The sequence below is a fragment of the Piliocolobus tephrosceles genome, chromosome 8 (assembly GCF_002776525.5).
Source record: "Piliocolobus tephrosceles isolate RC106 chromosome 8, ASM277652v3, whole genome shotgun sequence".
Taxonomy (NCBI): Eukaryota; Metazoa; Chordata; class Mammalia; order Primates; family Cercopithecidae; genus Piliocolobus; species Piliocolobus tephrosceles.
This window is the reverse complement of record NC_045441.1, coordinates 23780470-23807699: the sequence shown is the minus strand read 5'-3', so window position 1 is coordinate 23807699 and position 27230 is coordinate 23780470. Positions and strand designations below refer to the sequence as shown.

General features: G+C 34.6%; 1 protein-coding gene across 5 annotated transcripts in view; it reads right to left on the bottom strand.

Annotated features, from left to right (window-relative positions):
• The window catches only part of NPSR1 (neuropeptide S receptor 1), a 239782-nt gene that overhangs the window by 67636 nt on the left and 144916 nt on the right, over positions 1–27230 (bottom strand). For 2 of the 5 annotated variants that reach the window (XM_023191700.2, XM_023191701.2), the window contains exon 3: positions 26678–26781. The exons of 2 other annotated variants lie outside the window; for them this stretch is intronic. In XM_023191700.2, coding sequence (XP_023047468.1) covers positions 26678–26781 — 104 coding nt within the window. The remainder of the gene's footprint in view (positions 1–26677; positions 26782–27230) is intronic. One more of the 5 variants, XM_023191702.2, reaches the window with a different exon arrangement.

Below are 27230 nucleotides of genomic sequence, written 5' to 3'. Positions count from 1 at the left end.
AGATGAGCAGACGAATGGCAGAATGGCATGACAGAGAAGGAGAGAAGAGAAGGAGGGTCTGAACACCAAGAGGAGTTCAGCTGGGGACAATCAGAGAGGAGATTGGCCCTGGATAGCCAAACTCCAGGGTAAGATCATTTTCCCACTCCATCCCCCTTCCAGCTCCCCATCCATCCCACTGAGAACCACATCCACCACTCAATAAAACTCCTGCATTCATCCTTCAAATCTGTATGTGACCTGACTCTTCCTGGACTATGGACAAGGACCTGAGTACCAAGAGGGTACTGAGCTGGTTACCACTTAAGCCATCTGCAGGCGGCAGAGTTAAAACAGCACTGTAATACTGCAGCTTCAAGAGTCATAGGCACCCACCCCAGACACTACTGTGGGGCTGGAGTTCAAAACACTTGCCCTGGCTCCTGCACCTACCCTTCTGTGTGCTTCCCCTCCTATAAGGAGTTTGAGCTTGAGGCAGCCGAGCAGAGAGCCATACCCTTGTCCCATGTCCTGTGATGGATGGACCAGGGAACTCTCTCTTTTCACCTCCACACCAGGAGGCAGATTTTGGTCCTTGGTGCTAGAATTTGTACTGCTGGCCATGATGAGTGAGAATGCTTCCAGTTCTTTCTTGCTCACTTATTCCCTTGGCCTCTTGGAAACTCCATATTTCAGGATCAGCCCTTGACATTTGCATGGTACATTTGTTTGTAATTGACTTTTAAAGCTAAACTAATTTTTTTTCTGCCACAATTGACATTCCAGAATAATTAGAAACAAAAATTCAGTTGCCTTTTATCAGTGGGAGTTGAGAGATGATAGAAGGGTTCCGGTTTTAGGGAGCCTATGTGTGGTATTGAATCGTTTATCATCAACAGCACTGACACCATCAGAAAGCTCCCCTTTTGCATCCACTTCATTAGGCTTTGGGTCTCCTCTTCCTTCCCACTGTCTCTTTTATTAACTTTATCCACACCTTTTAATTATCTGTGTACAATCTTTTTTGCATAATTAGAAAAGAAAATTGGGATTTAAGAAGTTAATTTCTCTTATGTGAAGAACATATTTAGAATGTGATTAAATGCAATATATTTGAAGGGATGATCAAGTTGGACATTTTTCAGGTAACTTGGAGCCTCATTTCTACCAAGAGTTTGGCTGTATCTCTGCTTTGTAACATTAAGATCAAATCCAGAGGGAGTAGGAGAGTAACTTGTAGACTGAAGTCTAACAGAGAGCATTTACTTCACTTACTTCTTGGCAATTACCTTTGTTCTGAATTCACGCCTTTTTGTTCTTTCTCTGGATCAGACAAATAACAATTAAGTACATTGTTGTTCTTTATTGTTTGTTATTTCCACAATGCATCTGAGCACTAATGTTGTGGAAGACACCATAGGGAGGAGGTTCTGAGGAATGATTAGAAATTCAAGGCTTATAAGAATGAGATAACGTGCTTTGCAGGGACATGGATGGACATGGATGGCGGGTGTTCAGCAGGAACAGAAAACAAAATACTGCATATTCTCACTTATAAGTGGAAGCTAAATGATGAGAACACATGATACATAGAGAGGAAAAACACACACTGGGCCCTATAGGAGGGTGTAGGGTGGGGGGAGGGAGAGGATCAGGAAAAATGACTAATGAGTATGAAGCTTAATACCTGGATGATGAAATAATCTGTACAACAAACCCTCATGACACAAGTTTACCTGTGTAACAAACCTACACATGCACCCCTGAACTTAAAATAAAAGTTAGAAAAAAGGTTAAAAAAAAAGAAATTGAAGGCTCCCCTGAAAACTATAAGAAAAAATTATTTATTGGGAAAAAGTAATAAATAGAGAAAGAGAAAAATGAATGACTAGGTTTAAGAAAAAAAATCGATCATCTACTTAGACAAAACTGGGGTTTCTACCTGTGATCCATGAATTTAGAATTATTCAGGCTGGCTACAAACAGAAGAGGAGGTGGCATCAGAGAAGGATGAAAAAGAAAGCACACAATGGCAGAACCCTGTGGGGTGGAACATCATGGTGAGAAGGTTATAAAGATCTTGGGGCTCTGCGGCTGTCTTGAGGGAGGTGACAGGCACAGTTCAGAATCTGGAGCAAAAGGAAAAGCCACAAACACGAGTGTCCAGAAGAGCAGTCAATGTTGATAAAAAGATGCCGACTTTGAGATACAATCAAAAGAGTATTTAATTTCAGAGATTAACCATCTTCAGGCATTTAAGGCAGGGTAAAAAAAATTGAAGGTTACCTAAAAGAAATGCACCTTAAATTATCATGCCTCTTTCCCACAAAACTTAATGCCAGAAAGTAGTAAAACAACATGTTCAGAGTTTTGAAAAAAATTATGATCCAAGAACTTTGTAAATATAATTTCTGTGCCAAGGCACAGAACAATTTTCTCAGATATATAAGAAGGAAGAAAATATAATATTATATACTCTTCCTGGCATACTTCAGCTAATTGTGAATTGAATCAAAAATAAAAATTCAAGAAGAGGAAAGAGCATAGAATAATAACAACTATGGTAAGCAATGAAGTTAGAAACACATGAAATGCTTACAAAATAGTTATAAATATGATTATGAAACATTTTAGGAAAAACTTAAGGGAGTTGAGTGAAGGGACAGAGTACAAAAGACATCATGTTCAATTTTCTTATGTATTTTGGGTATCTCTTTTGTTTTTTTACCTTGATAGAGATATACTAAAGCCAAAAGTTAAAGATAAGCTATGATAGAGTGAAATAAAAATGAAGAAATTTTAATTAGCTTCCTATGGTGGCTATAACAAATTACTACAAACTTGATGGCTTAAAACAACATAAATTTATTCTTGCACAGCTCTGGAGACCAGAAGTCCAAAATCAGTTCTACTGGGCAAAAATAAAAGTTTGGCAAGGCCATGATTCCTCCAGAGACTCTAGGGGAGAATCTGTCCCTTGCCTCTTCTGGCTTCAGGTGACTGCCAACGGTCTTTGGCTTGTGACCATATCAGCCCAAGCTCTGCCTTTTTCTCTTCTGTCTGTGTATCACGCACCCTTCTGCCTCCCTCTTATGATTGCATTTGCAACTCACTGGGATAAACCAGAATAATCTCCCAGTTTTAAGATCTTCAACTTAATTACACTTGCAAAGTTCCCTTTTCTTATATAAGGTAACATCACAGGTTCCAGGGATTAGGATATAGATTTTGTAGGGGGTGGGGAGGACTTTTTTCAAGCCTATCACAAATGATAATCAAATAAAAAGAAAAAACAAGTAAATAGCAAAAAACAAACAAACAAAAACCCCTTAATATAGAAAGACTAAATTGAGGTAACTGAAATAACACCAAACCAAAACACTATCTGTCACAATACATGTGAATGACTTAAGCTCTTTCATTAAGAAAATAATTTGTTTTAAAACTTCCCTAAGATCCAATTCTATACTGTTTAAAAGAGAAAAATTTAAAACTACATCACTTAGATATCTAAGTGTGGAAATAGAGGGATGGCCAAAGGTATATCAAGCAAGTAAAAATTAAAGAAGGCATTCATTACAACACTGCTATTAGACAAATTAAATTCAAGGCAAACAGCATTTCATGTGATAAAGGATTGTTTATATTGATAAAAGATACAACACATGATGGCAATAGAATATTCACAAACTTAAATGTAACAAGTAACATAACACTAAATATATAATGAAACTGTTCAAAGTTTTACAGAAGAATAAACAAAAATATATAGAGAGAAAAAATAGACTTCATAACATAAGAATAATATACATCGCTGTAAAATATCTGGACATTTCAAAAATTGGCAATATACTAAACTACCAAGAAAACAAACCCTCTCAATAGCTCTAAAAAGTAGGACTTACGCAAATCACATATTTAAAACAATGAGCAATGAAGCAGAAATTAGTAACATGCTTAAAAAAAAAAAACCACTTGGAAATTTAAACACCCTCATAATTAACTCGAGTCAAGAAGGAAATCAAAGTACAATTATAGTCAATTCATAAATGTCAACAATGAAAACTCTACACATCAACAACATATGGGATACCATTCGGAGAACAGATGGCAGCTCGAGGACATATGTCTGAATTCTCACTACCCCACCCCTTAATTCTGACAGAAATGACCTAGGAAATATAAAACTAAAGAAAATCTTGCACAGAGAAGTGAGACTTAAATGCTGGAAACAGAGAAATTTTACTTAGAAAAATGCCAGATTGGATTTATATAAAGGAGGATCCCTGGACTGACTTTAAGAAAATAGACTTATTTTTCAGAACAATTTTATGTTTACAAAAAATTGCAAAAAACACAGAGTTTCCCTATGACTCCCTCCCATCTATATACTTTTCCTTGTCATTGACATCTTATAGTTCATTTGTTAAAACTGATGAACCAATATGGATATATTATTAACTAAAGTCCATTGTTTATATTAAGGTTCACTCTGTGTTGGACAGTTCTATGGGTTTTGACAATTGCATAATATTATGTATCCATCATTATGTATCAGAAGAGTTTCACTGTCCTAAAAATCCATTCAGTTTCATTATATATTTAGTGTTATGTTACTTGTTACATATAAGTTTGTGAATATTCTATTGCCATCCTGTGTTGTATCTTTTATCTATTCATTTCTTTCCTCCTCCAAATCTCTGGCAACACTAGTTTCTTACTCTTCTATAGTTGTGCCTTTTTGAGAATGTAATATAGTTGAATCATTTAGTATGTAGCTTTTTCAGACTGGCTTCTTTCACTTAGCAATGGGCTTTTAAGATTCCTCCATGTCTTTTCATGGCTGGATAGCGCATTTTATTATATCACTGAATAATATCCCATTTGATGGATGTACCACAGTTTATCAATTCAGCTTTTGAGGAACATCTTGTTTGCTTCCAGTTTTTGATGATTATGAATAAAGCTGCTATAAACATTCTTGTGTGGACATAAGTTGTCAACTCAATTGAGTAAATACCTAGCCTTACAATTACTGGTTTGTATGGTAAGACCATGTTTAGTTCTGTGAGAAACTGCTAAATTATCTTCCAAAGTGACTGTACCATTTTGAATTCCCAGGAGCAATGAATGAAAGTTCCTATTAATATTCATCCTCATCTTCCATTGGTATTTTCAGTTTTTTGAATTTTAGTGATTATCTAATAGATGTGTAGTGTTATCTCGTTTTAATTTGCAATTCCATAATGACATATGATTTCGAACTTCTTTCTCTATATTTACTTGCCATCTTCTTGGTGAAGTGTTTATTCAGATCTTTTGCCCATTTTTGAAATCAGTTGTTTGTCTTCTTATTGTTGAGTTTTAAGAGTTCTTTGTACATATTTGGATACAAATCCTTTATGAAATATATATTCTGCAGATATTTTCTCCCATTCTGAGGGTTGGCTTTTCATTCTCTTAAACAGTGTCCTTTGCAAAATTTAAATTTTTCATAACGTCCAACATTTCAATCATTTTTCATGGATTATGTACCTGGTATTTTATCTAAAAACTCATTGACAAATGCTAGTTCCCTTAAATCTTCTCCTATGTTATCTTCTAGTAGTTTTATATAATAGTATTGAGCATTATATTATATCTATAATCTAAACTGAGTTGATTTTTGTGAAAGGCATAAGGTCTATGTGAAGTTCTTTTCTTTTTTTTTTTCATGTGGATATTCAGCTACTCTTTCAAGTAAGACAACCATTCTTGAAAAGGCTGTCTCTCAATGCCTTTGTTCCTTCATCAAAGACTAGTTGACTATCTTTTTGTATGTCTATTTCTGGGCTCTCTGTTCTGTTTCATTGAGCTACTTGTCAATTCTTTTACCAATACCATGCTGTATTGATTATGAAGCTTTATAGTAAGTCTTAAAATCAGGCAGTGTTGGTTGTTCAAATTTGCTCTTTTTCTTCATTATTGCATTGGTTTTTATGTGTCTTTTGCCTTTCCATATGATTTTAGAGTTTGTCTATATCCACAAAATATCTTGTTGGGACTTTGATTGGAATTGTATTGAATTTATAGATTATGTTGGGCAGAATAAACATCTTAACAATATTAAGTCTTCCTATTCATGAACATGGAACATCTCTTCATTTATTTAGATATTTGCTTTTTTTCCATCAGTTTTGTAGTCTTCTTCAATAGATCTTGTATATATTTTGTTAGATTTACACCTAAGTTTCATTTTTTGGTGTTCATATAAATGGTATTGTGTTTTTAATTTCAATCTCAACTTGGTAATTGCTGGAAAAAACAACTAACTTTTGTGTGTCAACCTTCTATTCTGCAATGTTGCCATTTTTGCCTACTAGGTCCAGAAGTTTCTTTTTTGTTTTTGTTTGTTTTTTTGTCTATTCTTTCAGATTTTGACATAGACAATTACGAATTTATTAACAAAGACATTTTTATTTCACGTTTTCCAATGTATAAACTTTTTATTTCCTTTTCTTGTCCTGTTAAATTATCTAAGACATCTAGTTCAGTGTTGAATGAGAGTGGTGAGAGAGGACATCTTAAGCTTTTTCCCAGTCTTAGGATAAAAGCACCTAATTTCTCACCATTAAATATGAGGTTAACTATACTGTTTTTGTAGATGCTGTTAATCAAGTTGAGGCAGTTTCTCTCTATTTCCAATTTGCTCAGTTTTTATTATAAATGGATGTTTAATTTTGTTAAATGCTTTTCCTGTGTCCATTGATGGAAAAATCACAAAATTTTCCTTCTTTATCTTGTTTGTGTGATAGATTACATTAATTGACTTTTAAATATTTAACCAGATTTTCATGCCTGGAATAAATCTCGCTTGGCCATGGACTCTAATTCTTTCTATACATGATTATACCTTTAAACAAAAATTTGAGTTGCTAATATTTGTTGAGAATTTTTGCATTTATGTTCATGAGGGATATTGTTCTGTAGCTTTCCTTTCTTTTAATGTCATTGGTTTTAGAATTAGGGCAATTTTGGCCTCATGGAACAAGTCAGCAAGTATATGAGTTAGGAACGGTTCGCTTTTCGTCTGTTTTCTAGAGAAGACTGCAGATAATTATTATCATTTTTTTCTTAAATTATTGAAAGAATTCAGTAATGAACCCATCTGGGCCTGGTGTTCTCTTTTGTGGAAGATTATTAATTATTAATTCAGTTTCTTTAGTATGTATAGACCTATTAAAATTATTTCCTTTATGTGAGTTTTGGCAGATTGTGCTTTTCAAGGAATAGGTTCATTTCATCTAAGCTATCAAATTTGTGGGCATAGAGTTGTTTATAATATTTATTTATCATTCTTTTAATGTCCACAGAATCATTAGTGATGACCCCTCTTTCATTTCTGATGTTAGTAATTCATGGCTTCCCTCTTGTTTTCTTGATTTTCCTGGCTAGAAATTTATCAATTTTATTATCTTTTAAAAAAGACAACTTTTGGTTTCATTGATTTTCAGTACTGAATTCCTGTTTTAAATTTAATAATTTTTTTTTCTGATTTTAATTAATTTTTAAATTGAAAAACAAAATAGTATACGTTTATGGAGTAGAACATGATGTGTTAATATATGTATACATGTGGGATGGCTCAGTTAAGCTAATTAACATATTCATTACCTCACAAAATTATTCTGCAGAGAAAATTTAAAATCTACTTCAGGCTGGGCGCAGTGGCTCATGCCTGTAATCCCAGAACTTTGGGAGGCTGAGGCGGGCATATCACGAGGTCAGGAGATCGAGACCATCCTGGCTAACACGATGAAACCCCATCTCTACTGAAAATACAAAAAATTAGCCAGGCGTGGTGGCGGGCGCCTGTGGTCCCAGCTACTCAGGAGGCTGAGGCAGGAGAATGGCGTAACCCAGGAGGCGGAGCTTGCAGTGAGCTGAGATGGCCCCACTGCACTCCAGCCTGGGTGACAGAGCAAGACTCCATCTCAAAAAAAAAAAAAAAAAAAAACTACTTCACTTTAATAATTTATGCTCTCATTTTTATCATTTCTTTTATTCTGCTTGCTTTAGGCTTACATTTCTTTCTCTAGTTTCCTAAGGCATAAGATTAGATTATTAATATCACATATTTTTTATTTTCTAATACATCCATTCAGTGTTACAAATTTCCCTTAAACAACTGTTTTCACTGCATCCTACAAATTATGATGTTATGTTTTCATTTATTTCAAAATATTTCTTGAGATATCATCTTCAATTCACGTGTTACTTAGAAGTGTGTTGTTCAATCTCCAAACAGTTTGAAAATTTTCAGCTATCCTTCTGTTACTGATTTTTAGTTCTATTTTGTATGGTCTGAGAGCATACTTTGTGTAATTTCTACTTTTTTACATTGTTAAAATGTGTTTTATGGCCCATATGCAGTTTTGCTTGATGGAAATCCCATATAAGTTTGACAAGAAGGTATATTCTGCTATTACTGGATGAAGTATTCTATACATGCCAATTAGATCCATTTAATTAATAGTTCAGTTCATTTTAACTGATGGCTGTTTAGCTAAATTGTATTTCTCTTTGCATTCATTCACCCCACCCCTCTCCCTTTTTTTTTTTTTTGAGACAGAGTCTCACTCTGTCACCCAGGCTGGAGTGCAGTGGTGTGATCTTGGATCACTGCAACCTTCACCTTCCGGGTTCAAGCAGTTCTCCTGCCTCAGCCTCCCAAATAGCTGGGATTACAGGTGCGTGCCATCACGTCTGGCCTATTTTTGTATTTTTAGTAGACACAGGGTTTCACCATGTTGGCCAGGCTGGTCACGAACTTCAGACCTCAAGTGATCTACCTGACTCGGCCTCCCAAAATTCTGGGATTACAAGCATGGGCCACAACACCTGGGCTGCATCTCTTTTAATATTGTCATTCAGTTCACTTATCCATAAGTATGATTACCAATGCATTATTGCTATTTTTGTGTTGAGCAGCTGTTTACAGATCAATTAAGAGTAAGAAAAATAGCTTTTGTTTTTCCTTCATTTATTCCTTCTCGATTGCTCTTCCTTTCTTTATATTGATTTGTGTTTGTTATTTTATCATTTTCCCCTTTATCTGAAGAACTTCTTTTAGCATTTTTTGTAAGAAAAGTTTACTTATGAGAAATTTCCTGTTTTTGTATGTCTGAGAAAGTTTTTATTTCTTCTTCACTTTTGAAGAATAATTTCACTTGATAGAGAATTCTAGGTTGGGGGGATTTTTATTCTTTTTGCACTTTAAATATTTTATTATACTATCTTCTTACTTGCCTGATTTTTGATAAGTCAGAGGAAATTCTTACTATTGTTTATTTATAGGTAAGTTTCCCCCTCAACTTCTGTCAGGATTTTATCTATCTTTGTTTTTGGTTTTCTGCAGTTTGAATATGATATGCCTAGAGGTACATTTTTTGTGACATTTATTTTGCTTTGGTGTTCTCTGAGCTTCCTGGATCTGTGGATTGGTGTTTGCCATTAATTTTGAAAATTTTTCATCTGTTATTGCTTCAAATACTTCTGCTCTTTTCTTTTTTGGTATTTCTGTTATGTGTGTCTGCTACACTTTGTGTAATTGTTCCACAGTTTCTGGGAATTCTATTAGATTTCTAAAAGTACATTTTATTAGAACACTTTTAGGTTAATAACATAATTGAGCAGAAGGCACAGATTTACCATAAACCCCCTTTGTGTATGCCCCCCATACACACCATCACACTTCCACGCAAGAGTGGTATGTTTGTTATAGTGGATGAACCTACGTTGATACATCATTATCACCCAAAGTTCATAGTTTACATTAGGATTCACTCTTGGTGTTATACATCGTATTTTGATAAATGTATAGACATGTGTCCACTGTTATAGTATCTTACAGAGTAGTTCTACTGCCCCTTGTTCCCCCTGTGTGCTCTGCCTCCCTCTCCCCAACCCCTGGCAACCACTAATGTTTTCACTTTCTCCAGAGTTTTGCCTTTTCTAGAATGTCATAAAGTTGGAATCTACAGTATGTAGCTTCTCAGACTGTCACTTTTACTTACTAATATGCATTTAATGTTCTTCCATGTCTTTGCATGAGACACGTAAACTTTAAAGAAGCTTAACAGCTCATTTCTTTTTAGCACCGAACAGTATTTCACTGTATGCTTGTACCACAGCTTATTTCTCCATTTACCTACCAAAGGACATCTTGGTTGCTTCCAAGTTTGGAAAACATGAATAAACATGCTATAAACGTTTGTTTGCAGGTTTTTGTGGGAATGTATGTTTTCAACTTATTTGGGCAAATACCAAGGAGCACAATTGTTGGAATGCATGGTAAGACTATAATTTTGGAATAAACCACTAAACTGTCGCTGAAGTGGCTGTGCTATTTTGTATTCCCACTAGCAATGAGTGAAAGTTCCTGTTGCTTCACATTCTCAATAGCATTTTGTGTTGTTAATGTTTTAGATTTTGATTATTACAGTAAATGTGCAGTGCTATATCATTGTTGTTTTAGTTTGCAATTCCCTAATAACAAAGATGTTCACAAGTATATGAGCATCTTTTCATTTACTTATTTGACTTTTGTATAATTTTTTGGTGAGTTGTCTGTTCTTTTGTCCATTTTAAAACCAGATTGTTCATTTGCCTATTGTTGTGCTTTAACAGCTCTTCTATATATTTTGAATAACAATCTTTTATCATATATGCATTTTGCAAGTGTGTTCTCTTTAGTCTGTGGTTTGCTTCTCATTTGCCTTTTGCAGAGCAGAAATTTTAAATTTTAATTTTAATAAATTACAGCTTATCAGTTCTTTTTTTCATGGATTATGCCTTTGGTGTTGTATCTAAAAAGTCATCACCATACTTAAGGTCATGTAGGTTTTCTTTTGTGTTCGTTTTTCTCATAGATACAAGATCTGTGTTTAGATTTATTATTATGCATGTGGATATCTTCTTCTTTCAGCACCATTTGTTAAAATTATGACCTTTTCTCCGTTGTATTTTCCTTTTTTGTAATTATCCATAGACTATATTTATGCCCGTCTATTTCTGGGCTTGCTATTCTGTTTCATTGACCTGTTTGTTCTTTCACTAATAACACACTGTCTTAATTACTGTAGCTTTATAGTAAATATTGACTTTGGGAAGTATCAGTCCTTCAAATTTGTTCTTCACCTTCAATATTATGCTGACCATTCTGTATCTTTTGTCTTTCATGTAAAGTTTAGAATCAGTTTGTTGATATCCACAAAATAACTTGCTGGGTTACTGACTGGGACTGTGTTGAATCTATAGAGTAAGTTGAGAAGATCTGACACCTTAACAATATTGAATCTTCCTATGTATATATGGAATAACTCTTCATTTAGTTTTTCTTCAATTACTTTCATTCAAGTTTTGTAGTTTTCCTTGTATAGATCTTGTACTTATTTCATTAAATTTATACCTAATTGTTTCATTTTAGTGGGTGCTAATGCAGTAATATTGTTTTTAATATCAAATTATACTTGTTTATTGCTGTTATATAGGAAAGCAATGAACTTTTGTATATTAACATATTCTGTAATCTTGCTTTAATTGCCTATTAGTTCTGGGAGAGTTTTTTTGGTCAACTATTTTGGATTTTCTACATAGACAATCATGTTATCTACAACATTTTATTTCTCTCCTCCAATTAGTATATCTTTTATTTCCTTTATTGTCTCATTGCACTAGCTAGGACTTACTGTACAATGTTGAAAAGGAATGTGAGAGGGAAATCCTTGTTTTGTTCCTGATCTTAGGAAGAAAGCTCATAGTTTCTCACTATTAAATATGATGTCACATGAAGGCTCTTTAGTAGATGTTATTTTTCAAGTTGAGGAAGTTACTTTCTATTCCTAGTTTACTGATTTTTTTTTTTTTTTTTTAAATCATGAATAGGTGTTGTATTTTGTTAAACACTTTTTAAAAATCTGTTGATATAATCTTGTGACTTTTCTTCTTTAGCCTTCGATATAATGGGTTACATTAACTGGTATCCAATGTTGAACCAGTCTTACTTTTTTGGGATAAGCCTTACTTGTTTGTGGTGTATAATTCTTTTTTCTTTTTTTAAGAGATAGGGTCTCACTCTGTCACCCAGGCTGGAGTGCAGTGGCACAATCATAGCTCACTGTAGCCTCTAACCCCTGGGCTCCTTCTGCCTCAACCTCCCAAGTAGCTGTGAGTACAGGTATGCGCCACCATGCTTGGCTAATTTTTGTATTTATTGTGGTTACAGGGTCTTGCTATGTTGCCCAGGCTTATCTCATAATTATTTCTGTACAATTATTTTTATAAATTGTTGGATTAACTTGCTAATATTTGTTGAGAAATTTTGCATCTATATTCATCAGATATATTGATGTGTGTTTTTTCTTGCAATATTTTTGTCTGGTTTTGGTATTAGTATAATGCTGACCTAATACAATGAATTAGAAAATATTGCCTCTGCTTCTATATTCTCGATACAATTGTAGAGACATTGTGTAGTTTTTTTTTTTCCCTAAATGTTTGGTAGAATACTCCAGTGAACCCATCTGGGTTTGATGCTTTCTGTTTTGGAAGTTTATTCAATAATTAATTCCTTTAATACAATTAACAGTGTTTAGATTGCCTATTTCTCCCTGTATGAGTTATAGCAGACTATATCTTTCAAGGAATTGGTCCATCTTAACTAGGTTATAAAATCCGTGAGCATAAGATTGTTCATAATACTCCTTTCTTAACCTTTCTAAAATCTTATTTTATTTTTAATTGAGCCATAATAATTGTACATATTTATGTGGTACAATATGATGTTTTGATACATGTGTATATTATGTAATGCTCAAATCAGGGTAGTTAGAATATCCATCATCTTAAACATTTATCATTTCTGTGTGGTGAGAACATTTAAAATACTCTCTTCTAGTTATTTTGAAATATATAATACACTATTGTTATTTATATTCACCCTGATGTGCAATAAAACACTAGAACCTATTCCTCTATGTAACTTTAACATTGTACTCATTGACCAGTGTTCTCCCATACCCTCTTTCGCTTACCCTCACCAGCTTCTGGTAACCACCATTCTACTCTCAGCTTGTATGAGATCAACTTTTTAAGATTCCGCATATAAGTGAAATCATGCAGTAGTGTTCTTTCTGTGCTTAGCTTATTTCACCTAACACAGTGTTTTCCAGGTTCATCTATGTTGTCACAGATGAAACACTTTCTTTCTCTTTTTATGAATGAATAGTATTGCATATTATGTATATACCACAATTTTTAAATTCATTCATCCGTTGATAGACACAGGTTGCTGCCATATCTTGGCTGTTATGAATAGTGCTGCAATAAACACAGGACAGCAGATGTCTCTTTGACATACTGATTTCATTACTTTTGGGTTTATACCCATTAGTGGGATTGCTGGATCATATGGCAGTTCAATTTTTAATTTTTCCAGGAACTTCCATGCTATTTTTATAGTGATTTTCTAGTTTACATTCCCATCAACAATATGTAAGGGTTTCCTTTCTGCACATCCTTTCCAATACTTGTTATCATTCGTCTTTCTGCAGTAGACATTCTAACTAGAGTGAGGTGGCATCTTACTGTGGTTTTGTTTTGTATTTCCCTGATGACTAGGGATGTTAAGCATATTTTCATATGCATGTTGCCCATTTGTATGTCTTCTTTTGTATATATATTTTTTGAGAAATGTCTATTCAGGTCATTTGCTCATTTTTTTGAATTGGGTTTATTTTTTATTTTTTGCTATTGAGTTGTTTGAATTTCTCATATATTCTGGATATTAACTCCTCATCAGATGCTTAGTTTGCCAATATATTCTCCCATTCTATAAACTGTATCTTTACTCAGTTGATAGTTCTTTTGCTGTGCAGAAGATTTGTAGTTTCCTGCAATCCCATTTGTATATTTTTGCTTTTGTTGCCTGTGCTTTATTTTTCCTAGATGGGGTCTCACTATGTTGCCCAGGCTGGTCTTGAACTCCTGGTCTCAAGCAATCCTCTCACTTGAGCCTCCCATGTAGCTAGAACTACTAGCCCATGCCAATATGCCTGGTTATTTATTTTTATTTTTACTTTTTGTAGAGACGGGGTCTTGCTATGTTTCCCAAACTGGTCTCAAACTCCTGGTCTCAAGTGATCCTTCTGCTTTGACTTCCCACGGTGCTGATATTAAAAGCATGAGCCACTGCACACAGCCTGTGTTTTTGTTTGTTTGTTTGTTTTGAGACAGGGTCTCTCTCCGTTGCCCAAGCTAGAGTGTAATGGTACTGTCATGGCTCACTGTAGCCTTGACAAGCCCTGGGTTCAAGCAATCCTACCACCTCAGCCTCCTGAGTAACTGGGACTATAGACACACACCCACCATGCCTAGCTAATATATATACACACACACATACATACACACACACATACATGTGTATATGTACACACATACACATATATATGTATTTTTTTTTTTTTTTTTGTAGAGATAGGGTTTTGCCATGTTTCCCTGGCTGGTCTTGAACACCTGGGCTCAAGCCATTCACCAGCCTCAACCTCCCAAAGTACTAGGATTACATGTGTGAGCCACCATGCCTGGTACTTTTTTTTTTTTTTTTTTTTTTTGAGATGGAGTCTCCCTCTGTCACCTAAGTTAGAGTGCAGTGGCACGATCTCGGCTTACTGCAAGCTTCACCTCCCGGGTTCACGCCATTCTCCTGCCTCAGCCTCCCGAGTAGCTGGAACTACAGGTGCCCACCACTGCGCCCTGCTAATTTTTTGTATTTTTAGTAGAGACGGGCTTTCACCGTGGTCTCGATCTCCTGACCTTGTGATCTGCCTGCCTCGGCCTCCCAAACTGCTGGGATTACAGGCGTGAGCCACCGCACCCAGCCGCCTGGTACTGTTGTTTAAATTGAGTTCTAGATGTTTCTAACATATTTTGGATATTAACTCTTTATCATATGTATGGTTTGTAAATATTTACTCCCATTCCATAGGTCACCTTTCATTTGATTCATTGTTTTCCTTATTGCACCAGAGATATTTAGTTTAATGTTGTCCCACTTGTCTATTTGTGGTTTTGTTTCTTGAGTTTTTGGTGTCTTATCCAAAAAAATCACTGCCAAGAGAAATGTCAAAGAACATTTCCCCTGTTTTTATCTAGAAATTTTATAGTTTAAGGTCTTACATATGTCTTTAATCCGTTTTGAGTTTATTTTTTTCTGTATTATATAAGTTAAGGATTAAATTTCACTCTTTTCATGTAGATGTCCAGTTTTCCAACACCTTGTTGAGGAGACCATCCTTTCCCCATTGTTTGTTTTTGGCACCACTGTTGAAGATCAGTGGACCATACATATATGGATTTATTTCTGGCTTCTTTATTCTGTTTCATCCGTCTGTATGTCTGTCTTCATGCCAGTACAACACTGTTTCGTGTACTGTAGCTTCACAATATATTTTGTAAACAGGAAGTGTGATGCCTTGAGCTTTGTTCTTTCTCAAATTGACAATTCTGGGACTTTTGTGATTTGATTTGAATTTTTGAATTTTTTTTTCAATTTCTGTCAAACATGTTGGGATTTTGATAGGGAATGCATTGAATCTGTAGATATCTTTGATTTATAGATGCTTTAAAAGTATTAAGTCTGTATATTTGTGAAAACAGGATGCTTTTCCAATTTTTGTCTTGTTTAATTTCTTTCATCAATGTATTTAATTTTTTATGTATAAGTCTATCACCTCCTTAGTTAACTTCATTTCTAGGTATTTTATTCTTTTTGGAGTTACTGTAAATAGATTCTAATTTTTTTGGATAGTTCATTGTTAGTTCATAGCAACATTACTGACTTTGTATGTTTATTTTCTATCCTGCAATTATAGTAAATTCATTTGTTAGTTTTCATGGTTTTTTGGTGGTGTTTAGTGTTTTGTGTGTGTATATATAATATTATATATATATAAAATATTATATATATAATATATAATATTTTATATATAATATAAAAATATTATATATATATAATATATTATATATATATGTATGTAAGATCAGGTCATCTTCAAATAGAAAGTTTAAGTTTGTCCTTTCTGATGTGAATGCCTTTCTTTTTCTTTTCTTTTTTTTTCTTACCTTACTTCTCTGGCTAGAACTTCCAGTACTATGTTGGATAGAAGTTGCGATAGTGAGTATTCTTATCTTGTTCCTGATCTTAGAAGAAAAACTTTTAGTTTATCCCTGTTGACTGTGATGTTAGCAGTGGACTTGTCATACATGGTCTTTATTTGTTGAAGTACTTCTCTTCTGTACCTAATTTGTTGAGCATTTTTACTACAAAAAGATGTTGAATTTTGACATGATCTTTTTCTGCATCTATTGAGATGATCATATGCCTTTTATCCTTCATTTTGTTAATATAGTATGTCACATTTATTAATTTGTGTATGTTAAACTATCGTTGCATTCCAGGAATAAATTACACTTAATTATGGTGAATAATACTTTAAATGTGCTATTGAAATATGTTCATTAGTATTTTGTTGAGGATTTTTAAACCTATGTTCATCAGGGTTATTGCCCTGTAATTTTCTCATAGTATCTTGTCTGACTTTGTTATCAGAGTAATGCTGACCTTATAAAATGAGTATGGAAGTAAACACTTGTTTTCACTTTTTGGGGGAAAGACTTTGAGAAAGATTGCTATTAGTTCTTCTCTAAGTGTTTGGTAGAATTTTGCAGTGAAGCCATCTGATCCTGGTCTTTTCTTGGAATGGAAATATTTTATTACTGATTAAACCTCCTTAGTTTTGGTTTTTTCAGATTTTCTGTTCCTTAGATACTCAAAGTCTTGGTAGTTTTTGCGTGTCTGGGAACTTACCCATTTCTTCTAGGTTATCTATTTTTTTTTTTTTTTTTTTTTTTTTTTTTTTTTTTTTGCTCACTGCAAACTCCGCCTCCTGGGTTCAAGTGATTCTCCTGCCTCAGCCTCCCGAATAGTTGGGATTACAGGTGCCCGCCACCATGCCCAGCTAATTTTTGTGTCTTTAGTAGAGACGAGGTTTCTCCATGTTGGTCAGGCTGGTGTCGAACTCCTGACCTCAGGTGATCTGCCTGCCTCGGCCTCCCAAAGTGCTGGCATTACAGGCATGAGCCACTAGGCCTGGCTGACATTTAATTTTTCATATTGCCTCTTATGATGCTTTTTGTTTCTGTGGTATCAGTTGTAATGTCTCTGCTTTTATTTCTAATTTTGAGTTTTCTTCTTCTTCCTAGTTATTCTAGCTAAAGGTTTGAAACTAACTCTTTATTGATCTTTTCTTTGTTTTTTTGTCTCCATTTGTTTTCTTTCTTCTCTAATTGTTATTATTTATGCGCTTTTACTAAAGGACTTACTTCATTCTTCTTCATGTTACTTAAGTTGTAACATTAGGTTATTTATTTTAAATCTTTTGTTTGATGTAGGTATTTATTGTTATAAACTCCCCACTTAAATCTGCTTTTGTTGCATCCCATAAGCTTCATTAGGATGTGTTTTCATTTTCATTTATCTTAAAATATTTAAAAATTTTGCTTTTAATTTCTTCTTTGACCCATTGATTGTTTAGGAGTATGTTGTTTAATTTTCACGTTTGTAACATTTTTGAAATTCCTTCTATTATTGATTACTAGTTTCATATCACTGTTTTTGAAAAAAAGTAATTTATATATTTCAATCTTAATTTTGTTGTGACTTGTTTTGTGGTTTACTCTATGATTATCCTGCAGAATGTTCCTTGGGTGCTTCAAAAGATTATATATTCTGCTGCCACTAGGTGAAATGTTCCATATGTGTCTATTAGGTCCATTTGGTCCAAAGTGTAGTTTAAGTCCAATGGTTCTTGACTGATTATCTGTCTAGATAATCTGTCTATTATTAAAAGTGGGATTTTGAAGACCTATGATTTTATTGCTGTCTATTTCTCTCTTCAGGTCCATTAATATTTGCTTTATATATTTAGGTGATCCAATGTAGGGTCCATATATATTTACAATTGTTATTTCTTCCTGATGAAATAATCCCTTTACTGTTATACAATGACCTTATTTGCCCCATTTTACAATTTTTTACTTAAAATCTATTCTATGTGATGTAAGTGTAGCAATCCCTCATCTATTTTGGTTTCCACTTGCATGAAATATCTTTTTCCATCTGTTTACTTTCAATTATATGTGCCCTAAATTGCCATTTTGATAATTGTATTCTGGATATCATGTATTTTTTTTTTCCTGTCTTCTACTCTTTCTGCTTTGTGCATTTTTTCCCTTTCTTCTATTTTTTCTGTCTTCTTCTGTGATTGATGCTTTTCTCTAGTGGTATGCTTTGATTCCTTACTTTTTAATTTTTGTATATCTACTGCAGGTTTTGCTTTGTGGTTACCTTGAGACTTACAAAGGAACGTCTTATACTTATAACCAGTGATTTTAAAATGATTATAACTTAACTTTGATTACATACAAAAACTCTACACTTTTACTCTACCACCCCCATTTTAGTTTTTTATGTCACAATTTAAATTTTTTTATATAGTATATCTCTTAACACACTGCAAATAAGCCTCATTTTGTTGTGATTTACTTTATTTTTCTTCACAGATAGTGCATTTTTTACAAATTGAAGGTCTGTGGCAACCCTGTGTTGAGCAAGTCTGTCATTTTTCAAACAGTATGTGTTTACTTCATGTCTGTGTCATATTTTGGTTATTTCAAACTTTTTCATTACTATTATTATTATTATTATTAGGTCCATTAAGGCTGTCTGTGATCAGTGATGTTTGATGATACTATTGTAATTGTTTTGTGGTGCTGTAAACCGCATCTGTATAAGGTGACAAACTTAACTGATAAATGTTGCGTGCATACTGACAGCTCCACCAACTGGTTGTTCCTCCAGCTGTCTCCCTCTCCTCAGATGTTCCTATTCTCTGAGACCCAGGAATATTGAAATTAGGCCAATAAATAGCCCTGAAATTGTCTTTAGGTATTCAAGTGATGGGAAGAGTCACACATCTCTCACTTTAAATCAAAAGCTAGAAATGACTTAGCTTAGGGAGAAAAAGCATGTCAGAAACCAAGATAGGCCAAAAGCTTAGTTTTGGGCTGGTTAGCCAAGTTGTGAATGTAAAGGAAAATTTCTTGAAGAAAACTAAAATGACTACTTCAGTGAACACACAAATTATAAGAAAATGAAACAAACTCACTGCTGATATGGAGACAGTTTTAGTGGTCTGAATATATGATCAAACTAGTTGCAACATTAAGCCAAAGCCTAATCCAGAGCAAGATCTTAAACTCTCTTCACCTCTATGAAAGCTGAGAGAGTTGTGAAAGCTGCAGCAGAAAAGTTTGAAGCTGGCATAGTTTGTTTCATGAGGTTTCAGGATAGAAGTTGTCTCTGTAACATAAACATGCAAGGTAAAGCACCAAGTGATAATACAGAAGTTGCATTAAGTTATCCAGAATATCGAGGTTAGATAACTGATGAAGGTGGCTACACTAAACAATAGTTTTGCAGTGGAAACAAACAGTTAAATACTAGAAGAAGATGCCATCTAGGGCTTCTATAGCTAGAGAGGAGAAGTCAGTGCCTGGCTTCAAAGCTTCAAAGGACATGATGATATTCTTTTTAGTGGCTAATGCAGCTGGTGACTTTGATTTGAAGCCAATGCTCATTGATCATTCTAAAGATCCTAGGGCCCTTAACAATTAGACTAATCTACTGTGCCTGTGCTCTATAAACAAAACAACAAAGCCTAAAGGGCAGCACATTTGTTCACAGCATGGTTTACTGAATATTTTAAGCTCCCTGTTGATATCTACTGCTCAGAAAAAAGGATTCCTTTCCAAATATCACTGCTCATTGACAATGCACATTGCTACCCAAGAGCTTGGATGAAGACGAACAAAAAAATTAAACTTGTCTTCATTTCTGCTAACACAACATCCATTTTGCATCCCGTAGATCAAGGAGTAATTTTGACTTTCCAGTCTTATTATTTAAGAATTTAGGAAATACATTTTGTAAGGCCATAGCTACCATATTCCTCTGCTGGATCAGGACAAAGAAATTAAATTAAATTAAAAACCTTCCAGAAGGGCTCACTACTTAGATGTCATTAAGAACATTCATGATTTATGGAAGAAGATGAATGTATCAACATTTACAGGAGTTTAGAAGGTTGATGCCAACTCTCATGAATGACTTTGATGGGTTCAAGATTTCACTGGAGAAAGGTACTGCAAGTATGGTGGAAATAGCAAGAGAAATAGAATTAGAAGTGGGGTGTGTAGATGTGACTGAATTGCTTCATTCTCTTAATAAAACTTGACTGGATGAGGAGTTGCTTATTATGTATGAATGAGCAAAGAAAGTGATTTCTTGAGATGGAATCTACTCTTGATGATAATGCTGTGAACATTGCTGAAATGATAACAAATAATTTAAACTAGTACATAAATATATTTGATAAAAACAGTGGCAAGTTTTGAGAGAATTTACTCCAGTTTTAAAAGAAGTTCTACTCTGGGTAAAATGCTATAAAACAGTATTGCATGCTACAGATAATTTTTTGTGTGTAAGGAAAAGTCAATTGATGCAACAAACTCCATTGTTGTCTGATTTTAAGAAATTGCCACAGCCACCTCAACCTTTGGCAATCACAACTCTGATGAGTCAGCAGTCATCAACATCAAAGCAAGACCTTCCAGCAGTAAAAAGGCCAATATTTGACGAAGGCTCAGATGATTGTTAACATTTTATTTTAGAAATTAAGTATTTTTAAATTAACATATATACTTCTTAGACATATTATTGCACATTTAATAGGCTACAGTAAAATGTAAACATAACTTTTATGTGTACTGGGAAACAAAAATATTATATGATTAGCTTTATTGTGATATTTGCTTTATTTAGGCATTCTGGAATTGAATCCACAATGTTTCTGAGGTATACCTATATTGTAGCTATTGTTAGTTTTAATAGTTTTGTCTTTTAGCTTTTATCCTAATGATGTCACTGATTTACACACCACCATTACAGTATTAGAGTATTGTAAAGGTACTTACTTTTCACAGTGAGTGATAGATCTTATATGTTTTCATGTCACTAATTAGCTTGTTCTTTTTTTCCTTTAGCTTGCTCTTTTTTTTTTTTTCCTTTCACTTGAAGAATTCTGTGTAGAATTTTTGGAAAATAGGTTTGGTGGTGATGAACTCTTTCAGCTTTTGTTTGTTTGGGGAAATCTTTCTCTCTACTTGATTCCTAAAGGACAGTTTTGTTGGGTAAATATTTTTGGTTGGCAGTTTGTTTTTCCTTCCTTACATATGTTCTTCTGTTCTCTCCTGTTCTGCAAGGTTTCTGCTGAGAAATTTTCTACTAGCCTTGTTATAACTGTCTTATATGTGATTTGCTTCTTCTCTCTTGCTGTTGTCAGGATTTTCTCTATGTTTTTGATTTTTGACAGTTTGATTATACTATGTCTTGGCATAGTCTTATTTTCATTGAATCTGATTGGAAACTTTTGAACTTCTGGTACCTGGATATTTATATCTTTCCCCAGATTTGCAAACTATTCCGCCATTATTTCTTTAAATAATCTCTCTTTTTTTTCCTCTCTCATCTCCTTCTATAACTCCTATAACTTGTATGATATAGTTTGGCTATGTCCCTACCCAAATCTCATCTTGAATTTTAGTTCCCATAATCCCTACATGTCATGGGAGGGATTCAGTGGGAGATAATTAAATCATGGAGGTGGTTTCCTCCATGGTATTCTCATGATAGTAAGTTCTCATGATATCTGATGGTTTTATAAGGGGCTTCCCCATTTGCTCAGTTCTCATTTTCTTTCTCCTGCCACCTTGTGAAGAAGGACATGTTCGCTTTCCCTTCCACCATGATTGTAAGTTTCCTGAGGCCTCCCCAACCCTATATAACTGTGAGTCAACTAAAGCTCTTTCGTTTATAAATTACCGAGTCTTGGATATATTCTTATAGTAGCATGAGAATGGACTAATGCATTGCACATTTTCTCTTTTGATGCTGCCTCATAAATCTCTTATGTTTTCTTCATCTTTTCTCATTCTTTTTTCTTTCTTGTTCTTTAGTTGTATATTTTCAAATAACTTGTTTTTCAGTTCACAGTTTATTTGTCTACTTGATAATTTCTTCTGTTGATGCTGTCTAGTGTATTTATTATTTCATTTATTATGTTTTTTAGCTCCAGAATTTCTATTTGATTAAAAAAATAATTTCAATCTCTCTCTTTAATTATTTGTTTTGGTTGTACTGTTTTACTGATTTCATTGAATTGCTTCTCTGTACTTTAAGTTCCCTAAGCTTTCCTAAAACAATTATTTTGATTTTTTTGGTCAGGTATTGCATATATCTCTATTTCATCGGGGCCAGTTACTGTAAAATTACTGTGTTCTTTTGATGTTGTTATGTCTTTTTTTATGTTTATTTTTGCCTTATGTTGATGTGTGTGTGTTTAGTAAAGCAGTCAAATGCACACATATCAACATAAGGCAAAAATAAACATTAACAAAACCAAAAAGAATCACCCTCCAGATTTTGTGAGCTAGTTCACTATGGAAAGACCATACGCTATGGGGGAGGGTTTGTTGGGTGGTGTAGCATCAGTGATGGTGTAGGTTTGTAGTCTCTGTGTAGCTTTTTCAGCTCAGGTCAGAGTTGATAAAGATCATAAGGATCCTCAGTGGCCAAAGCAGTGGCTATTGGCAGTGATCCTCAGTGACCAAAGCAGTGAATATTGGCAGTAGCAGCAAGAATTGATTGGGTCTTCAGTGGTGATGGCTGCTAAGGTTCTTCTGATCTTTCCTCCCACTAGGGAAGCTGGTACTGAGAAGATTTCTCTTGGTACTAGATCTGGCTTGTAGGGCCTCTCATAGTGGCAGTACCACCAGTGTCTGATGGGTGACATTCATGGAGTAGCCATGGAACTGAGGTCTGATGCATGGGCTCACATGGAGAGACTGTGGCTCTGGGATTAGAGTGGTAATGACACTGGTGCTCAAGGGGCAGATTCCCCTTCTGCTGCATGGTATAGTGTGTGAGGCATGGGTGCACCTGCAAAGTAGTGTGGGAGCTAGAACACAGTCTTTCAGTGGCTTCAGGGTTGGGGCAAGGCATAGCTCTCTATGGCTGAGCTGTTGCCCAGGGCACAGGTGCCCCTGCTGTAATGTTGGTAATAGTATACATATGCATTAGTCAAGGAGACAAGAATGAGAGCACAGGTATGCACAGAATTATAATGGCTCTGAGGCCTGGGTGGGGATAGCTCTCTATGGTGGTTAAGTCAGTGTCTGAAGTGTGGACACATGCAGGCAGAGTTTAACCTTGGGGCTTGGAGTGTTAACTAGCTTACTATGGAGCTGGCTGTGGTGTTAAACACATGGGTGGGCCCAGTGTAGTCAGACTGTCAGTCTGGAGTGTGGGCATTCCCAGGGTGGCCATGGCTCCAGGGCTGAAGCTTACACATGGTTAGGAGAGGTGGTGACCCCATTCCCAAAGTAGCTCAACAGCAGCAACTCCTTCTTGGGGTATAGAAGGGAAGTATAGCCACATCTCCCCTTCTGGGGTTCTCTTGCAGGAATGACTGTTGGTTACTCAGTGGGAAAAGATCCTAGAGTCTCCTGTGCAGCAGGCCACTAGAGACAATGTTGGTCCTTTCTGTGTCTAATACTGATAGCTTCCACTTTTCTTCTTTGTTCCTAGCCAAATCATGGCTAGGAACAAAGAAGAAAGGTTGTTGTTGCAAATTCTTTAATGGGCCCTTGAGTCCTCTCTGGGCTATTTTAGTTTGTGAATAGCTGTTTATACTTGAATGCTTTGGAGGGATGAAGGTAAATATCTCCTACTCCACGATCTTGGTGATAGCTCCTAAAAAGAGATTTTCTTAAATTTCAGAAACTATTAATTCCCCCATTCATTGCAGGGGAGGTCTGTGTGAATGTTGGAGCATAATTTTGACACTTAGCCAGGCAACTGACAATTCTGTTTTTGCCCTCACTTCCTGCTTGCACAAAGCCTCAAGGTCATTCACAGGTGACAGCTCAGTGCCTTCTCTATTTCTTCCTTAGGATGAGCACAGTCCTGGGCATATACCTGGTCTTCTAGATTTTTGGGAATATGTCAGAGATTTTCAAATCCCCTATGGATAGCTCATTACTCAGCTTATGTTTTAAAACTTTGGTTAGTCTAGTGTTTTCCCTGACTATTATCCAATACCTTAGTCACAAGCAAAGTTAATCAATTGCCTGTAACTGTTTTGACAAATGCCCAGAGGAAAAAGGTTTTTCACAGTGGGTGAGTTCTGATTTAAGTAAAATAAAGACAGCCTTGCAAGTGGAGTCTTTCAGAGAACTGCCAGACATGTCAAATAATGGCAGTTTCTTGGGAATTTGAAAGGGCTCTATCCCGGTTTTGCTTTCTACAGTGGCTGCCAGACAATTTGTTTTCACTATGAATAGGTGCTGTTACTTTTTCAGGCTATTACAGAGTTGGATACTGGGGGATGAGAATAATGCAAGCCAAAGCACCACAGAGCTCATTTTTTCTCACTGAGACTCAGCCATTTTCCTGAATAAATGCTCCCTGGGTAATTGCAAGTCTTTGGTTAATTTCCAGAGTCCTACAAATTTGATTCTGATAATTTTTGCCAATTTTCATGCTTTCTTTACAGAAGAGAGAATTATCAGAATTTCTTTCTCTATCACTTTCCCTATGTCAAAAGATACATTTTATATATAGTATTATCTTAACACTTATATTGTAGATACAGTTAGAAAAAATGTTACTGACATGAATATTTCTAAATCAATAAGACATTTTAAAGTTAACAATTAGGAGAAACCATAGGCTATCAAATGCTTTGGAAAAATATGAAGATAGTGTGGTTGCCAACCTCCAACATGTCGAAAATAATCCTTGCTTCCTAGTTTTGTGGTTCTTCTTTCCGCATACTGAATCTGAGTTGATTTGTACAACCAAAATAATCATATGAAAGTGATGGTGTATGACCTTTGAGTCTAGTTCATAAAATACATTGCCACTTCCACTTTGGTCACTTGAATAGGTTATTCTTGGAAAAACCAGCTACTATGTTGTGAGGACACTAAAACATACCTATAGAGAGGCCCGTGTGGAGAACTGAGTATTCCACTGAAACCAACACTAATTTAACACCTATGTGAGTGACCCATCTTGTCCAGTCCCAGCCAAGTGTTCTGTGACTACAGTATCACAAAGCATCTGACTGAACCTTTTGATAAGCCTTTATCCAGATCTGCCTAGCCAAGCTGTTCCTGAATTCTTGACTAATAGAAACTGTGAGATAATAAATATTTATTGTTTTAAGCCACTAAGTTTTGTCGTAATTTGTGTCTCAGCAATTGATTACTAATATAAGTAATTGAAAGCATTTCTTTACAAGGAAGCAAATATCCTCAGAAATAAATTGAAATATGTTTTTAAAAATTTCCCCTGAGAAATTACTAGCCGTACATAATAGTAAAGTCTCTTTCAGACATACCAAACTTTCAAGGTTATATTCAGAGCACAAAAGAAGATTGTAACTCTTAACTATTCCATGTTCATTTTCTGAATATGGAATAACTTCATTACCAAGACCTGAAAATAATAAAACCAATGAAAAGAATTATAATTTTACTTATGAATACAGATACAAAGATCCTAAAAGACTCTACTAACAAATGGAATCTAGCAGGATAAAGCTTTCTAGAAATGCATTATATATACATAAAGCTATGATAATTTAGACCTGAAGTACTAGCATCAGAATAAAAATATATTAATAAAAAATAATTTTCAGAACTCAGAAACAGCACCTCAAACCTAATACCAGTTATGAAATAATCCATTCTTTCCATACTTAGTTGAAGTGTCTAAATCTGTATTATAAACATCTAATGCATATTAACAATATGAGTATGGATGTATGTAAATATGTATATATGTAATATTTTAAATCAAATATACATGTGATACATAAATGTGGCTACAATGAAGCAGATTGACATTCCAAGCATGGATATCTTTAATCTAAAAATAGATCTTAGGAAAAATTTTAAAAAAATCTTTCAGTTATAAAATCATTCCAAAAGGAAAACAGGAAATTTGAGAGGAAGAAATTCAAATGCCAAGAGATACTTTAAAAAGTATAATTTAGGCAGTAATTCAACAAGTAATAGTTATTTTCTAACAAATTCCCTTTGTTTTACAAAAAAGAACAGTAGCCAGTGTTGAGTTCATTTGAGAAGTAAAAGGTAAATATAATTAACAAACTTTTTTGGAAATTATCCACAATATGCCAAAATCCTTAATATTGACCCAGACATTTTTAGTTAACATTTGAAATATGAATGCTTTACATCCTTATCATTGCTCATTTGTGTTTTCTTTATGTAGATACTATTTTTAGCAAAGGAAATACATTAAAAATCTTTCAAATTTTCATTGTCCTTCCACCTAGGAGAAAGCGGGCAGTTTGATGCATAGGAATGCAGGGTTTTATATTATTTTCCTTATAATAAATCTAAGAGGTAACTTTGGTATCAGTTTGTCTCATCACATTTGGAAGGTGTTACATACCTGTAAATAGCGGACCACTCGGCAAACCAGGTCAGGTGCCATGAAGTCTCCAGTGAATCGCCAGATAATATCTGTCAAGATGTTGACTAGTCCTGTGAAAGAATCTAACAAAAACATACAAGTGCTTATATGCAGGGTTTTTTTTTTTTGTTGTTGTTGTTGTTTTTGTTTGTTTGTTTGTTTTTCAAATTTTCAGCTAAGCCACAATAGAAATGAAATCTTGGAGAGGTTCACTATTTTTTCTCCTTCCTGATTTATCAGATGGCCACTGAGGAAAAGTAAAGCAAAGCAGGAGTTCTTTGACTTATATTATTGCAGCTTCTTACCACTTAAATGTAACCACCTAGGAAGAATTTCAATAATGACTGAAGAGGAATCGCACTAATCATAACTAACCTTTTAAGTCATAGAGCAGAAGTTTTCAGGGTAGTAGGTTTGTACTAAAGACAGCACTGTGTGAGAATCAAGAGGACAAAATTGAGAAAAGCAAAATTGTTATCTTTGGAGAATACTTCAAGATTCCTCTTACTACACCCATTATTTTGCAAATTGG